General features: G+C 37.2%; 1 protein-coding gene and 1 pseudogene across 1 annotated transcript; one reads left to right on the top strand and one right to left on the bottom strand.

Annotated features, from left to right (window-relative positions):
- The window catches only part of LOC149005493 (thiosulfate/3-mercaptopyruvate sulfurtransferase 1, mitochondrial-like), a 148,623-nt pseudogene that overhangs the window by 68,509 nt on the left and 61,663 nt on the right, over positions 1 to 18,451 (bottom strand).
- Positions 1,755 to 8,555, top strand: LOC149005498 (uncharacterized). The gene is made up of 6 exons (XM_089168439.1): positions 1,755 to 2,167; positions 3,866 to 4,099; positions 4,436 to 5,576; positions 5,901 to 6,194; positions 6,302 to 7,723; positions 7,821 to 8,555. Exons 1-6 carry the CDS (start codon positions 1,755 to 1,757, stop codon positions 8,553 to 8,555), a joined length of 4,239 nt encoding a protein of 1,412 aa, XP_089024565.1.

Raw genomic sequence — 18,451 nt, 5'->3', positions numbered from 1 at the left:
TGGGGCAGCAAGTAGTGAGCCATATTGAAGGCAAACAGATCCATTCAACAGAATTTGAATAACTAAAATAAGTTCAGACCAACTTTCAGATCAGTTTTGGATGTTAAAGAATTAATTCAAACCAAAAAACTAGATTACCAGCAACAGCAGAGATATTAGTAATTTAACTTAAGAAAAGACAATGCAAGCATCAAAACAAGATGAGTTCATTTTTCAGTTGGGTCTCTTGGGATTAAATCTAGCCTTTGCAGTAGTAGATCTCTACCGGAAACAAGCAGTGTTGTTCATCATAAACCATAGCATTAGACTGTAGGGAATGCACATACAGTAGAAATTGATGCAGCAAAAAAACCAACAAACAGGGGAGGGGATTCAGCAGCACCCGTTTCAAGAGAAGTGGAATGGTTTTAGGGGTGTAAGAACTGGAACTGCCAAACAGAATGGCATTGAGGGAAAGCCAGGCATCTGAAGCAAGAGGAGTAGATTCTGTACTAAGCTAGCTGGTAGCAGATCAAACTCGACTCTAGCAAACTCCAAAAGGGTAAAAGTAAGCCATGATATATAATATGTTGTTGTTGTTCCTTGGGTGGAGATTGCAGTGTGAGACAGAAGAGCATCTCTCCATCCAAAATCCCAAAAAATTGCATAGAGCAAGGGAATAGGGAACCTCACTCACATCATCTGTTCTTGGCAGTTGACACCAAAAATAGTTCCATATTAGTTTAACTCAATGTAAAAGAGACCAGCTATCTCTTTTTATTATTATTATTATTTTTTTCTTTTTTAAATCAAAATTTTTAAGTGGAGGCTAGAACAGATACCTTATTAGATGGTGATGATGAATGAAAGTTTTAGAGAAAAGGAAGGGGAAGATAAGGAACTATTAAAATTTTTGTTTCATATGACCACGGAAGCTTCCATTTAGATCAACAAGATGATGAAGATACCAAGTTGTGGCATATGCCTTTTGTCAGGCAGTTGAAAAAGCTAGTTTTACACTTTCTATTTTTTGGGGGGTTAAGGAGGTGGGCAGGGCAGGGAGGAAAGAGGGAGTTGCTACATACAGATGCAATTACACACTGGGAAAAGCATACCACACAGATTTCACTTTTCTTAGGTACATACAGAATAGCACTAGGAGTTTTGGTTCATTATATCACCATTTGAATGATGAGGTGATATTACAGTTATGACCTCATCATGGATGAAAGAAGAAGACCTAAGAATATGCAAGACTGTTATAGTCAATTTTCAACGTAAAATCTTGGCAATCAGAAGAGAAATTCATGCCTTAAAAGTACAAGTTGTTTTAACAATAAATAACTACCACATTAAATTTACAATCAAATAAAGGACTTTTTATTAATATAAGATATACAAAATTAGGCATAAATCTTTTAAGTTGAAAGAATTCACTATTCCATATTAATTGTTTTAATAAGAACCGAAAGACTTTCATCCATTTTACACCCCCCATTCCCAGTCCCCACCAAAACAAAAAAAACAAAAATAAAATAAAATAAAATAAACAAAATAAACACTTTCACCGAAAGAAGAAAGCAAAAGAAGACTTTGGTGCTTCGTTGCACTACTTTACAAAGTTGAAATGATGTCCAGCCAAGCAACCAGGGAATCCAAAGAGATTTGCATAAGGAAAGGTAGTTTGTATACCAAAGTATAACGATCAGCTCCTCAAGATTTACAAGAAAAGGAAAAAAGATAAGCACCAAATACTCCTCTGCAAGTGCAAGTTAATGGCTTCTTCATCTACTCCGTCCCGTCGACCTTCTTCTTATGATGTGTTTATCAATTTCAGAGGTCCAGATACTCGAACAAATTTCATCGCTCTGCTTTACAGTGCTCTAACTACAAAGAAAATCCATACTTTCGTGGATAAAGAAGAACTCTGGGAAGGAGAAGAGATTTGCCCCTCTCTTCTGAGAGCAATTCAAGGGTCTGAAATCTCCATTCCTATCATCTCCAAAAGCTACCCACATAGCAAGTACTGTCTCTTGGAGCTTGCTGAGATTTGGAAGTGTCATTTATCCCAAGGTCAAACCATTCTTCCCATATTCATCGATGTTGAGCCACGAGATGTTAGACATCAGACTGGAAGAAGCTTTGAGGACCATTTCAGGAACTTCAAGAGAAGTGCAGTTCTGATGATGTTAAGAGTTGGAAGAATGCTTTGACAGAGGTCGGGAATCTCAAGGGATGGACCCTCGAGGGAAACGCAACTACTGAGTAAGTCTTGCTCTCTTCATGTGTACGTGTCATACTTTTAACTTGAGAAATTACCTTCTTCTTGTTGTTTATCAAATTAGAACTGTACGAATTCATGTAGTTTCCTTAATTTCTATACGTGGAGTGACATAGTTGTGAGATAAACGGGAACAAATTAGAACACACCATTACCTTTGCTCTGGAACAAGATTAGATTTCTCATTTTTGTACCCGTTACTATCATTAAATTATTGCTCATCATTTTCAAAGATTTAAGGAATTTATTTATTCTTTTTGAGAGATATGCATATTCTTATTTATTCCTCCGATCCACTGTTACTCGGAAATTGCGGGATCAATTAAATTTAGTCGAGTCAATTGTTCGTAGGGCTTCGAGAGACTAAATAACGCCGTTGGATGAATGTAAACATCCGTGGAATCAATTCACATATTGATATCCTACTCCTATGTTAAATATTGGTTCCGAGATGTAAGATTTGTGGCAACGGGTATGGGTGGGGGAAAGACAACAGAAAGGTGTCATAACGCATCTCACAAGCTTTAATGGGAGGCTCGCAAGGAGAGAAGAAGCTCACTAGGAGATCAAGGATTAGTTCTCTCAAAACGGCTCAAAGATATCTGGGCAAGGAGCAAGACAAGCAGGCTCCAAGGATCAAAAGATGAAAAAGACACGAGAAAAGCACCATCGATGAGCAAGAAACACAACGAGCATAACGGGACAAGGGGGAAGGAGGGACAAACACAGAGAGAGCAGGAAGAAAAAAGCAAGGAGAAGAAAAACAAGGAGGGAAAGAAAGCCGGGAGAAAGACAACCCGAGAAAGAGCAAGAAAAGGGGAGGAGGGCGGACCAGAAGGGGGCGGACAAGAAAAAAAGAAGGGAAAAAAGAGGAGAAGAAGAAAAAGGGGAAGGAAAAAGGAGGAAAAGGGAAGGGAGAAAGAACAAAAGGAAGAAAAAAGAAGAGAAGAGACAGAGAGGAAGACGGGGAAGGGAAGACCAACAAGCCAAAAGAAACCCAAAGACGAAGAAAACAAGGAGAGAGAGGAAAAAGGGGAAGAAAGGAGAAGAAGGAGAAAGAAGAGGAAGAAAAAAAGAGAAAGAAGGGAGGAAAGAAAAAAAACAAAGAAAAACCAGAGGAAAGAGGAAAAAAGAGGAAAAAAAAAGAAAAAAAAAGGGGAGAGAAAGAAGGGGAAAAGAAGAAACAAAAAGGAAGGAAAGGGGAAGGGAGGGAAAAGGGGGGCGGGGAACCCCCCAAAAGGGACGGGACCCAGCCAACAGAGGAGCACCGCAAACAAGGCACAACAACGGAAGAGGACCCAAAAACAAAAGGAGAAAGACGAAACCCAAGAAACACCCGAAAAGAAAGAAGGAGAAAGCGCCCACCGACACAGCCCCAACCCGGCCCAGCACAAAGACCCAACCCAGAGCGAGGCCCAAACCACCAAGGCAACAAGGCCCCAACAAACGACAACCAAGGCACAGACCCCCCCCCCAAACCCCCCACCACCCCCCCCGGGACACGCGCACCCCCACCCCAAAAAAACCACCGGGAAAAAAAACGGAAGGAGAGAGAGCCCCCCCGAGAGCAACAAGGCAAACCCACCACACCCAAACACCCACAAGCACGCCGGAGCGCGAGATTTGGAAGTGTCATTTATCCCAAGGTCAAACCATTCTTCCCATATTCATCGATGTTGAGCCACGAGATGTTAGACATCAGACTGGAAGAAGCTTTGAGGGACCATTTCAGGAACTTCAAGAGAAGTGCAGTTCTGATGATGTTAAGAGTTGGAAGAATGCTTTGACAGAGGTCGGGAATCTCAAGGGATGGACCCTCGAGGGAAACGCAACTACTGAGTAAGTCTTGCTCTCTTCATGTGTACGTGTCATATTTTTAACTTGAGAAATTACCTTCTTCTTGTTGTTTATCAAATTAGAACTGTACGAATTCATGTAGTTTCCTTAATTTCTATACGTGGAGTGACATAGTTGTGAGATAAACGGGAACAAATTAGAACACACCATTACCTTTGCTCTGTAACAAGATTAGATTTCTCATTTTTGTACCCGTTACTATCATTAAATTATTGCTCATCATTTTCAAAGATTTAAGGAATTTATTTATTCTTTTTGCAGAGATATGCATATTCTTATTTATTCCTCTGATCCACTGTTTACTCTGAGAAATTGCAGGGATCAATTAAATTTAGTCGAGTCAATTGTTCGTAGGGCTTCGAGAGAACTAAATAACGTCCTGTTGGATGAATGTAAACATCCTGTTGGAATCAATTCACATATTGATATCCTACTTCCTATGTTAAATATTGGTTCTGATGATGTAAGATTTGTGGCAATCTGTGGTATGGGCGGTCTGGGAAAGACAACTATTGCAAAGGCTGTCTATAATCGCATCTCTACAAGCTTTAATGGGAGTTGCTTTCTTGCTGATGTGAGAGAAGAAGCTTCACTAGGAGATCAAGGATTAGTTTCTCTTCAAAACCGGCTTCTTAAAGATATCTTGGGCAAGGAGCAAGACATTAGCAGTGCTTCTCAAGGATCAAAATTGATAGAAAAAAGACTTCACAGAGAAAAAGTTCTACTCATTCTTGATGATGTCAATGATTATACACAACTTGATGCATTAACTCGTGGTATCAATTGGTTTGGTGAAGGCAGTAGGGTTATCATAACTACTAGAGATGAGCATTGTTTGAATGTAAATAAAGCTAATGGAGATATTGAAATATACAAGCCTGAGGGACTAAATTCTGCGAATTCTCTTCAGCTCCTTGGTTTGCATGCATTTTCAATGACTAACCCTCCAGATGATTATATTGAGCTAATGCATAAAGTCGTGTGCCATGCTGATGGGTTACCGCTGATCCTAGAAGTGTTGGGTTCTTTTCTTTGTGACAAGAACAAAAAAGAATGGGAAATTACATTAGATGGATTGAAAGATATTCGTGATAACAAGGTCTCTGGAATGTTGATAAAAAGCTATGAGGATAAAGTGTTTGCAAGGTTGATGATAAGTTATAACCAATTAAGTGATAATGCAAAAATCATATTTCTTGATATTGCATGCCATTTCATTGGAGACTACGTAGATGCGAGAATTGACTTGTGGGAAGCTTGTGAATTGTATCCAACATTAGCCATAAAAGAACTCACCCAAATGCACCTCTTGAAGACTACTAACAATAGGATGAGCATGCATGATGAACTTCAATTTATGGGGAAGAAAATTGCCTTGATGAATAGCAATGGGGATCATTCGAAAAGAACCAGATTATGGTCTAATGATCAAATCTTAAAAGCATTTGAAAAAGACAAGGTGAGTGTCATCCTTTTTTCTAAATTTGTTCTTTTTATTACAAATAATCATTTAATCCTAATAAGATAATATCACTCCATCTGATGGTCAAAGATGGACAACAAACACAGACAAGGGTTAAAATCTAAGCAATAGCACAAAAATACAAAGGTGGAGACAGCTTTGATCTATACCTCGTAAGATGTAGGACAAAATGGAAGTCACCTTAGCACCATTTTAAAAAAGGTTATATATATGTGTATACATATATATTTTTAGGGGGCAAGGGAAGAGATTTGTTTGCATCAAAATTTTCTTACTTCTAATACTATTTTTCTGCTATAGGCCACTCAAATGGTTGAGGGTATTCTCCTTCCATATAAAATGCAGATAGATGATTTAAGCTTTGATGACTTTGCAAAGATGCCCAATTTGAGGTTTCTCAGCCTTAAAGGTAAAAACAGATCCATTACTGGGGATTTTTTGAATCTTCCTTCCCAATTAAGATGGTTACATTGGTGGGACTCTACTTTGGAAATTCTGCCAGCCAATTTTTATCATGAGGAGCTAGTCTATCTTTCTTTGCTAAACAATGGCATCAACCAAGCTTGGAATGATGGACCTCAAAATAACAAAAAGGTAGAATATGATCGTAATTTTATCTCTTCAATTGTTTAATTATCAATTTTTTTTTCCTTCTTGAATTTGAAAGAATGTTATTTTATATGTATTATTTTGTTTGACAGCGGTTTCGAAAATTGAAAGTTCTTTGTCTCCATTCCTGCGATCATTTTTCAGTCTCTTCCAACTTCTTCTCATGGTTCCCATGCTTACAAAGATTAGATCTCAGCGAGTGCAAATCTCTTCAACTACCAGAGAGCATTTGTCAGATGGTTTCTCTCAAAATCCTTATTCTCAGTAAGTGTTATTCTTTCAACAAGTTGCCTAGGTCCATTGGTAATCTAAAACATTTGGTTGAGCTTTTGGTAAACCAAACAGAGATTGAGGAATTGCCGGATGGTGTAGGGCAGTTAGAGAAGCTTGAGAAACTAGATGTTTCAAGATGTGATAAACTGGCAAGACTACCGACCTCAATGGGTAGACTAAGGACATTGCGTTGCTTAGACTTGACATATACAATGATTTTGAAATTACCAGATGATTTTTCAAAGCTCTCGTGCTTAGAGGTGTTCAAAATTAGCATGGCCTCACAGCAAGATGAAATAGACGACAACAGGATGCTTCACCCACTTCAAATCAGCGAGAGTGGTTTTCCTTGTCAGCTTCAGGAGCTACACTTGAAAGATTACATGATCCTTGAATCTCTCCCAAGGCTTCCCTCCACTTTAACTACTTTGGAAGTTGGGGACTGTAATTCACTGCAGTTAATTTCTAATCTTTCAGACCTGGTATTATTGCAGAAATTATTTATCTATGGTTGCAAATCACTGCTAAGTTTACCTGATTTGTCAAACCTTACGAGATCAAAGAAATTTTCGGTTGGTTGTGAAAATCACGATGAAATTCATTGCATTGAAGGGACAAAATCCTCGGAAGAGTTGAGCGTAAATTATTGCCCCAAATTAACAGAGTTGCTAGATTTGTCAAATCTGAAAAGGCTGAGGAAATTATGCATCTGCGACGCTAAAAACCTAGAGAAAATCCAGGGTTTTGAAGGAACAGAGTTGCTGGAAGACTTGGTTCTGAGGAGATGCCCCAATTTAAGAAAGTTACCAGATTTGTCAAACCTGAAGAAATTATGCTGTCTAAATGTCGATGATTGTGAAAATCTAGAGGAAGGTTGGGGCCTGGAAGGAATAAAATCCTTGGAAGTATTGACGGTAGAGAAATGCCACAAGTTAACACAGTTGTCCGATTTCTCAAACCTGAAAAGATTGTGGAAAGTACAAATTGACGATTGTGTAAATCTGGAGAAGATTCACAACTTTGAAGGAGCAGAATCCTTGAAATGGTTGCTAATTGGTGGTTGCCCTAAGTTAACAGAGTTACCTGATATATCATACCTGAAAAGATTGAGCACTCTATCTATTCATGATTGTATAAATCTAGAGAAAATTCACTGCTTTGAAGGAGCTCAATCTTTACGAGATTGTAATCTCTTTGGTTGCGACAAATTGATAGAGACAAGGAGGAAAATATCCGGGCAGGTGCTTTTATTCTTATCTCTTCTTGTAACTTTTTATTCTTTTTCCTTCTGGGGGACACCAATTAATTATTTGATAGGAATTTACAATTCAATTGCAGGGAAGACTTCTAGAATATATTGTCCAAGGTGTTGAGGGAAGCAACCCAATTGTCACTGGTGATCGAGGGTCCACAATTCTGTGTATTGTTTTTGCATCTACATATAGGAAACTGCTGGAACAGCACAATTTTGAGGTTCAAGCTTTAATCCATCGTCAAGGAGGAACAACGTATTACTTTAAACATTCCATTAGAGTTGAGGACCAAAGTGAATTCACTGGTAAGGGAGACAAAATCTACATCCACCATTTCGAAGGCTTCGACTGGTTTGGGTTTCCGTTGGAAACCAATGATGCTATTGAGATACGGAGAGTACGTGCTTATGAGATTTCGGGGGGTGGTGAAGATGCAGAGGAGATCCCTGTGAAATTTTGTAAGGTGTTGTTCGAAGACAAGGATTCAAAACAACAAATGCCTGACAAACAATCCAGTGCTAAATTGGTGGCAGATTTCTTCAGATGGTCTGATGGTGACAATGATGAGCTGGTAGAGGAAAAAGAAAGTGCCGACGAAGAGGTGGAGGAGGAAGATGGTGGGCTGAGAGTGGCTAGAAACAGGAGTGAATCTTGTCTTGATGACGTAAACAAGACAGATGCTAGCCCAGAGGCCTACAATTGCTTTGTTGTAGTGAAAGCAGTTTGGCATTGTTTCTCCAACTGTTTCAGTTCTACAGTGTTTCCATCACGATGTCACCCAATTACTCCATATGTCATTTTTTGGCTTTTAGAGGGGTAAGAAGATAATTTATTTAGGGAAATAAATAGAACATGTGCTTGGCTCTTAGATGTACCTATATGTGGTACATTTTGAGATTAGATGTATTCTTGCCACCTTGACCAGTAAAAGAAAATTCATTAAAGTTAATTAGAAATTTTTTTTAGGGTAATTTTAGACTATGTCCCAATAATTTAAGATAACCACACAAATGACTAGCACTAAAATGATTTATCATTAAAGTTATTTTTCTTTACTCCCTAAAGAAGTCCATCTCGCTGCTCTGGCCTTGCCGTCTAGCATTGTTCGTGCTCACGATGATGCGAACAGTAGGAAAATTTGAATTTTGTTAAGTAAAACATCATTCTCTCCCAAAAAAAAAAAATTATCAAAGAAGCTTCAGCTTGCTTCATTGGTAAATGGTAAACCATGTCCTTATCTGCTGAAGTCAGATTTTGAAGAATGCTTTGATAGAGGTGGGGAAACAGGATCAACTCCCAAAGAGAGATGCAAGCATCGGCCAACCTGCAAAACATAGGCCCAACAATATAAGGACAACGTTAGATTGGACCCAATAAGTTTTTGGGATAAGAATTAGTGAGGCCCACATGAAGCCTGTCCAAAACACAAAAAGCATATACACATGTATCACATTTGCAATTTGGCAAGTGTGTGGTGCTTCAAAAGTTTAAAGCCTATTCTATAAAAAGTCTCAACTTACATTCAAGTAGTTAATCTCAATTTTGTAGATACATATGGTTTCTCAGTAAACTGATTCTTAATTTTGGTAGTCAATGAAGATGTGCATGGCATAACACATTCAAAACAAAAGCAGCAATGTAGTTAAGCATGTTAAGCTTCACTAGGATTATTCTTGATTGGATGAAACTCCACATTCAACCAAGATAAGCATGTTTGAATGTGAATTTTATCAGGTCTATTTCCAACAAAGAAATAGATCATCCATTTCCCTTTGGATGAAGGATACATGCCTATCAGTCACGTCCAAAAGTTGAGGTAAGATTTAGAAGATAAAAATTTTTTATTTTAATTTATTATGAACCATTGGATGTGACTAATGAACAAGTATCCCTCATCCAAAGGGAAATGGATGGTCAAATTTCTTTGATAAAAATCCTATATATTAGAATGCTAAATCAAGATGTGATTTAAACTGAGTACTCTTCCAAACTACTCGACTTGTGAAGTGGAGACAGGCGTACGTGTTCCCAAGCCGATGGAGACCCTGCAAGGCAATCGACCATAAGCACTATTTTCCAAATGTCATAATCTAGGAGAACACTTCAGCACCTCGCAGATCTATATTCTCTTATTTTAGCAGAGATATATGTCTCACCAGCGCAACAACACAAGTTGTTATACCAGTACCACAAGATGTAACTACTGGTTTATTCAAGGAGATAGCTGCAAACAAAACATAATAATTAAAAATAGAAGAGCTTTAGTGCTGCGCAATTAATGCACACCACGGAGCTGTCTATGGCCACAATCGAATGAATGATCCAGGTCAAAATCTTTCCAGGTTAAAAATCTCATCTAAATCTAGCATTCAAACATGCTTAACTTTTCTTACACTAAAAGAATGTAATACTGTTATCAAATTCTTTTTTCATCACATGGATGTCTTCTATAATATGCCTGATACTCCACGGCTCTGCTTTCTCTTTGTGTTTGACGAGGTGAATAATTGCTGCATTATCTCCTTCAAAAATCACCTTTCTAAAGTTGCTGGAAATTGCTATTTGTAAGGCTTTTTTCATTGTTGCTGCTTCGGCTTGAAGAGCATTGAAGTTCCCACTTAAAGAAGCAAAACAGAGAATGAACTGCCCCTTATGATCTCGGGCAACTCCTCCAATACCTGCTTGATAACTGCCATTCGCTTTTTCCATTGATGAACCATCAATGTTAAATTTGATAAAGTCTCTTGGAGGGGCTATCCAGTGAATATTTTTTTCTTGAATCTTCTCCTCTAGCCACAGTAGCAGATGAATGGTGTGATTCAGCAGTCAATGAGAGAGCCAGCCACCAAGCTTGTTTTGGATTCTTGTATGATCTACCATGAGCTGCATTATTGAAAGAAGACCATATAATCAAAAGTGTAATTAAGTGAAGGGACAGAGATTGACCTTCAATAGTGTGATTTTTTGCTGATGCTATTCATTTGGATATTTGTTCAATTATATCTGCAGAGTGGTTCCACCAACAGATTCTAAATCGACTCCACACCTGCTTTGCATAGTTACATTTTTTTGGGAGAATGAAGCACGACATAAAGTGATTTGGCGTTGTTTGAGTCACCGATTGTATAAGGACAGCTTTCCCAGCATAGCTTAAGAGCTTTTCTTTCCAGCCTTGGAGTTTATTATTGAAATCTTTCAATCAGACCCTTGCAATGTTTCTGGTTTAACTTGCCACCGTATAGAGGGATACCCATGTATATATCTAATTCAGATGTTATCATCATATTAAACTGCTCAGTCAGTTGCTTTTTAGTTTGACTTGGTGTGCTTTTGCTATAGTATAACTCTTGTTTTTTGAGCATTTAAAGCTTGCCCAGATACTTGGCAATATTTGTCAATGATTTTTTGGAATTGATCTGCCGCTTTATGATTCGCTTGACCAAACAAAATGAGGTCATCAGCAAATGCTAGATGCGATAAACTTTCACCCCCTTTGTTGAGTTTGATTCCCTAGATTTTCTTTTACAAAATCTAGCCTCTTCAATATGGCTGGATAACACTTCAGCACATAACACAAACACATAAGAAGAAAGGGTATCTCCTTGTCTTAAACCTCTCGGGTTAGAGGGGGGAAGGGGGGGGGCCCCCCCCCCTCAGGTTTAAAAAAAGTTGGGGGGTAACCAATAAAAAAAAAAAAAAGGGGGGGGAAAAGAGGGGAAAAAAAAAAACAATATATCCGGGGGGGGAGAAAAGCAAAAAGAAAAAAAAAATAAAAAAAAAAAAAAACTTTTTTTTCTTTTGTTTTTCTCTTTCCTTCTAAAAACCCAAAAACCCCCCCCCCCCTTTTTCTTTTTTTTTTTTTTTTTGGTGCGCCCCCTCCCATAAAAAAAATTAAAATATTTAAACATCTCCCTTAAAAAAAAAAAAAAAAAAAAGGGGAAGGGGGTGGGGGGGAGGAGATAGAAAGTTGTTGTTCCATTGGCCTAAAATGAAGGTGTTGTCATTGTTGGCAACTTAAGTGGGCTTTGATATGGAAATTAGATTTGAGAGAAAGAATCCAATTCAAATAAAGAAAACTCAAGAATCCCGTTTTTGAGGGTCTCTGTCCAGCGTTGATCAACCCTTTCATCGGATGGTCATACAGTGTCCGATTGAACCGATTTTTGGAGGAGAGCTTCATGACTTCTTGATCTTCAAATCCAACGGTGGGATTGTTCATTTGAGATCTCTAAGTTAGTCCGATTGGTACGTCAAAACACTCCTTGTTTAAGTCAGATAGGAACTCTGAGTTTGACTCAAACTCTGAGTCCAGTTTTGATCAACCTCTTCATCGGATGGTCATCCAGTGTCCGATTGAGCTGATTTTTGGAGGAGAGCTTCACGACTTCTTGATCTTCAAATCCAACGGTGGGATTGTTCATTGGAGATCTAGAAGTTAGTCCGATTTGTACGTTAAAACACTCCTTGTTTAAGTCAGATAGGAACTCTGAGTTTGATTCGAACTCTGAGTTAAATTAATCTATAAAAGGAGAGCAAACTCCAGCAAAAGGGAGAACGTTTTGAGGAGCTTGGGAATAGCGTGGAGGTCGAACCAGAAGACGTTGGTTGGCTATGGAGATCTGAAGCATGGGAATAAGAAGTCTTTTGTTTTGTTGAACAAGAAAGAAAGTGAAAGAGAAGAAAAGAGAAGCAGCAGAAGAAAAGAAGGGAACATGGTTGTATGGCTTTTTTAAAGAGAGAAAACTGAAAAAGATTGAAAAGAAAAGAAAAAAAAAAGGAGTTGGAGAAAAAGAGAAACAAGTATTGTTACCATGCATCTTACATAAGTTGAGGTAACCCGTATTCACAAGTGATTGTCTATTATTTTCGAGGTTATGTTTAGTGATGAAGAATCTATCTCATGAATGTAATTTGGGGAACTTGAATTATTGGTTTACATTGTGACCTAGCAAGCTGGAGCTTGTCTAGGGGGTTGGGGTTGGTGCCCTTGTCTGAATTGCATTTTAGACTAAAGCAGGGATTGGTGTTCCTGGACTGTTGAGTAGTGATCAAAATAATGTGACCTAGCAAGTTGGAGCTTGTCTAGGGGGTTGGGGTTGGTGCCCTTGTCTGAATTGCATTTTAGACTAAAGCAGGGATTGGTGTTCCTGGACTGTTGTAGCAGTCAAAATAATGTGACCTAGCAAGTTGGAGCTTGTCTAGGGGGTTGGGGTTGGTGCCCTTGTCTGAATTGCATTTTAGACTATAACAGGGATTGGTGTTCCTGGACTGTTGTAGCAGTCAAAATATCTAAGAGTGTGTTGAGTAATATACGAAACCCTATGTTGGGTATTATTCCGTGGATGTAGGCAATTTGGCTGAACCACGTAAACTCTGGTGCATTGCGTTTTTGTTTATTTTTCTTTGTTGCACATATTGGAGTGCCTTGATTGCAGAGTGGAGATACACTGTCTGGTAGACCCAGCCACATTGTGGTGAATTTTTGAAGACACTGATTCACCCCCCCCTCTCAGTGTCAATCTGGGAATAACAGATATTAACCATAATTTTGGTGATGACTTTATAGCTAACATTGCACAAACTGATAGGTTTATAATCATTCACCGAAGAGGGTGTCTCCACTTTGGGTATGAGAGATATGTATGTTTGATTGATTGAAGATGTAAAAGAGGCAGTATCAAAGAAGCTTTTAACATGAGCAAAAATCTCATGCTTACAGATCTCCCAAGCTGAATGATAGAAGCCACTAGAGAAACCATTAGGATCGGGAGCTTTTTGATTAGGAATGCTGAGAATGTAGAGTAAATCTCATCATCAGAAACAGGGGAGTTTAAGATATTGATATGATCATTTGTGATCCTTCCTCTGATCACATCAAGATAAGAATCTTCAATCCAAGGCTTCGAGGAGGTGTAGACTGATTTGAAGCGAGAAACAAAGGCAGCTTCAATGTTCTTGGGATCTTTAAAACTGATTCCATTATAGTTTAATGATCTGATTCTGTTTCTAGCTCTTATCTTCATTGTTGTGATGTGGAAGAACTGTGCATTTCTATCTCCCAGCTGGTTCCATTGGGTTCTAGATTTATGCTTCCATTTTTTATCGATTTGATTGAGTGTCAGCCTAAGAGAGGCTAAAAGCTTGTTTTAAATTGGGAACTATCATAAAACAAGCAAAGAAGATGACCTAAAAATGAAATATTTGATGACACAACAGCTACTGATAACAGAAAAGCTGACAGGTTGGAAAGAAATTTAGATTCAGATCAGAAAACACAAGGATGAAAAATGTAGAGACCAACATTCATAGAATAATGCAGATCTAAAATGACATTAATTTTAACAGAGAAAAACACCTAAGAATAAGCAAGACTGTTGTAGTCAATTTTCAACGTAAAATCTTGGCTATTAGAAGAGAAATACATGCCTTGAAAGTGCAAGTTGTTTTAACCATAAATAACTACCACACTAAATTTACAATCAAATAAAGGACTGTTTATTAGAAATAAGATACACAAAATTAAGCATAAATATGTATAGAATGGAAGTATAATCCTCCCCTTGTAGGCAATTTCATGTCACTGAGAATTTACTCTAAATCAATTGAAACTGTTCTACGTGAGGTAAATCACACAATAGGACGTACAATTGATACTCTAATTGAGTAATCTAAACAGAACTAAAAGATGACATCCTTAAATAATTGAATAGCTGGCCTTAGAGCGAGCATCTATATGCTGGTATTCTTTATCCTCGATATTTTTTCTAAACTGAAACAAATAGAACAAGGAGTGAGTTGCTTGGAGATAGTGCCCAAATATATTAAAGGAAAAACAGGACTAATTAGACAGAAGAGATCAATACTAACAGTTCCCCCTTCCCATGCACGAAAAAAGGCCTTTCTCAATACTGGTGTGGAATACAAGACAACATTCCTATTTGTAATATAAATCAAACAAAGAATGAAAAACCTTACGACCAATTAATGACACATTTTCTGATATTTGTGATGGAAGCAGAGGTCTTGGACAGACCCATAACCAATTTGAATACAATTTCTCTTATAAAGTCGTTGTCATAATTTTGCCTTGGGGTTTTGGGTGAGACTTTGTAATACCGATTTGGGTTTGTTGGGTATTTTTGAGGTTTATCCATTGTAATCTTCTTTCATGCACAGTGAAAGGTCTATTTCTTTGCTAATGAACGTGGCCCATCACATTGGTGTGTGAACCACATTAAATCTTTGTTGTCTCATTTTGTTCCCAATTTTTTTCATAGTTTTTTGGTGTTCGTTCTAACACCTTTATTTTTGTACTGGTGTTGCCTAAAAGACAAGATTTCTAGCTGTAAAAAATAAAATCAAACATAGAACCAAACCTTAACAAAACTACAATAAGCAATTTGAATAAGAAACAATCGCTAATGAAGAACCAAACCTTTTTAAGCTTATGGAATTTTAATTCAAAGCTTTTGTCTTCTAATTGGTATTGCAATTGACACATTTAGATTTTGGATAAATGATTGGTGTGATAGCTACAGCGATTTAGGGAGACAATCATCTCATATTTCTATAAAGTAAGACATAGTTGCAAATGTGAAACCAAACCTTTTTAAGTAATCAGACGAGTTGTCACTGAAAATTTGTCTAAAACGTAATAGGGGCTACCTGTAGAAACAAGAATACAAGAAGCAAAAAATAGATAGAAATCAAACGAAAAGCAGACAAGAGAAACAGAAAATGCTAAGTTGAATGAACTAGGAATCACTATTATTAAATGACACAAGGAAGCGCTATGAGTGAGGCATTTAGATTCCAGCAATTGACGAAATTTAAGAGGTAAAATATTAATGCAAAGAAAAACTAAAGGACATTTGAAAGTTCTGATTTGGCAGAGGAAGTCAATCACCTACCAAATCTAAGCAATCTGGTTGAGCTGGTAGCGAGCAAACTGATTCTTTTTCAAGTTTACCATGGTCAGCTTCAATAACTATGGAAGGTTTGTGCTTAAAATTTTCAGTCTTGACTCTTGAATAGTCTGCGGAAAATATTCAATATTGGTTAGGCAATTTAATGTTTGAATATTTGCACATAAGGATTTTCATATATGAAAGAGAAATTTTAGCTCTTTTCACTTCAAGAGCACAAGTCATGGTAGTTGGTTAGTACTTGTGTTTTATGACTATAGCTGTTGATGTATATAGCTGCATTTGCTCTCCTTTTTCCTGCTTCCTTTTAACAAAATTCACTTAGCATAAAAAATAAAGTAGTATAGACGATGTAAAAGTAAAAAAAATACAATTGTGTGCAATAGAAGACATCAGTATCACACACACAAAGCAAGAATCCAATACCATATCTAGATGGATGAATAAGAATAACTTAACTTAATTGACAGACATTTTCTATTGCTTCACTGGAAGCCCTAAACTTTCAAAATTGCAGCTCCAGAAGCACTGGATTCTAACATCAAAACCTGAAGCACCCCATCATGGCAAGCCTCCATCTAATACTCTGAACATCCTTTCCAAGTTTCCATTCAGCACCCAAAAAAATAATAATAAAATAAAATAAAATTCATAAAGTAAACACAGGTGTTAAGCAAGGAGGGTCAAATTTGCTATTTCATTTTGCTGTAACCGAATTTCAGCTGAAATGGAAATCTGGAATATAAGAAGCAAAAGACTACCGTGGTATGAGTAAAAATGCAATGGCAAAAGGCATTCATAGAACCAAGGAAAGTTGAAACAGAATCATCAGTTGCACCTGGTACTCTTGTATTGGATTCCTCTGCTCATCTGGCATGCATGTACCAGGAAGCATCAAAAACCTAAAGAAATAAATAAATAGTCAGAAGCTGATGGGTTTACATAAATCCATCCACATACAAATAAAATCATGACATTACTTCCCAAGTAATCCAACAAAACAAACTATATCAAGACCATAAACATGTAAACCAAATTATGCCGCAAAGTGTTCTACTATATTCTTTTCCAAAGTGCCTCTCCTAATTGGTCATGACCTCTCTAAAGATCAACTTTTTATCATATACACAAAAACTTTAAACTTAACCTTCAATTTTGTTTTCCATATTTGAGATGTGTATTTAGTGTTTTTGAACATAAGATCCTTCTTGGGTATCACCACAGCAGGTCCTTAACTGGTGTAGGATGTATCCCTTATCATTTTGAGAAAATTACAAGAGCTACTGCAATAATGATCATGTAATTCGAGGCTCAAGCAAGGAATGCAGATCGGTTCATGGGTGGAGAAAGGTCATCAATGAACTGAAAAAGCAGAGACATGACACAAGCTGAAGTTGAAAAAACGTGTACAGCAATCACCCTCTGTGCCAACCAAGCAAGCACTGTAGGAAACCAGCCTCAGCAACCATCTGATGCTTCTAGCAATTCAAAGAACAATTCATGAACACCACCCATGTTGATCAGTGGAGAGTCTTCTGTTTTTGCATCCATTAAACCCATCAATTGTAAGGCGCTTATCATTAAGTACTCTTTCTCAATTTATTTATTGTTTATCTTTTTCTTATTCTTTTTATTTGATTTTATATTATCTGCAAGGAACGAAGTATCGTTTATTTCGCCGGGTAGCAAACCGGGCGATATGGCGAAATCATTTCGCTGCCTGATTTTTCAAATTTCAAAAATCAAAATATATTTATTAAAGTGTGTAGTGAGATTACCCATGTAACATAAATGTAAAATTGATAAAAATAATATAAGAAATAATTACAAAAGGTGAGAGTATCCATGTAATAAATGTAAAGTTGAAAAAGTATAAAAATAATATAAGAAATTCTTACAAAGGTACAAAACATCAATCAATCATGTAAAAGTAATAATATAATAATATTTTTTTAAACAAAAATCTTGCTTTAACTCTCTCTCTCCCACCTTCGTCAGTCGTCTCTAACATCTCCAGCTATTTTTTGCAAGTATTTTTTTCCAAGGGCAAGCTTTCTCTCTCACAGCGACGCACAGTTGGAGACCGCCGGCGGTGATAAACGGCGGAATCTCGCTCATCTTGTTTAGAAGCAACCTTTCCGTTCGCTCAGTAGCGAAACTAGCGAATTTCGCCGAAAAATAGTTCCCTGATTATCTGTTCTTTATTTCTTCTACATTTTTTGTTATATAAAATGATTTTATATTGTGAATAAAATGTCTAGTAAAGTAAAACTACCATTGGTTTGCATCTCTTAATTTAAATTTAAAAAAAAAAACTTTAAAATTGGTTTGTGTCTCTTGTCAAAGAAAATTTTGGTTTGCGTGTAACTTTCTAGCGTTGAATTATGAGTTTTTTTTGGGTATTTTTGCTTTAATTTATCTATATTTTGTCTAAAAAAATATATTATCAATAATTTATCTATTTTTTCAAATGAGTGGGTCCACAAAATATGTGAGACTATTATTTAATAAAATAATTCAGAGGTGGGATCCCCAATAGGTTTTATAAGAGCCCACACAATATGTGTAGCGGAAAAGCATTAGTGCTTCCCTAATAAGAAGGTTATCTAGAATTTCATTCTTCGGCCCCCCAAAATGTTGAATCCTGAGTCCGCCCCTATCACTAATGACGTGCTGGAGCACATTTTCCATAGTCTCATATCTACCAAAAAAATTCCATCATTTTGTTCATTCATAAATCCTATAGATCAAGTAGCCAAAGGAAAAGGAACAAACATGCCCGACCAAGGAA

The sequence above is a fragment of the Hakea prostrata genome, chromosome 9 (assembly GCF_041222555.1).
Source record: "Hakea prostrata isolate BN-2017 chromosome 9, UWA_Hpros_2, whole genome shotgun sequence".
NCBI lineage: Eukaryota > Viridiplantae > Streptophyta > Magnoliopsida > Proteales > Proteaceae > Hakea > Hakea prostrata.
The sequence above is the reverse complement of the archived record's forward strand: the minus strand, read 5'-3'. Positions and strand labels throughout refer to the sequence as shown.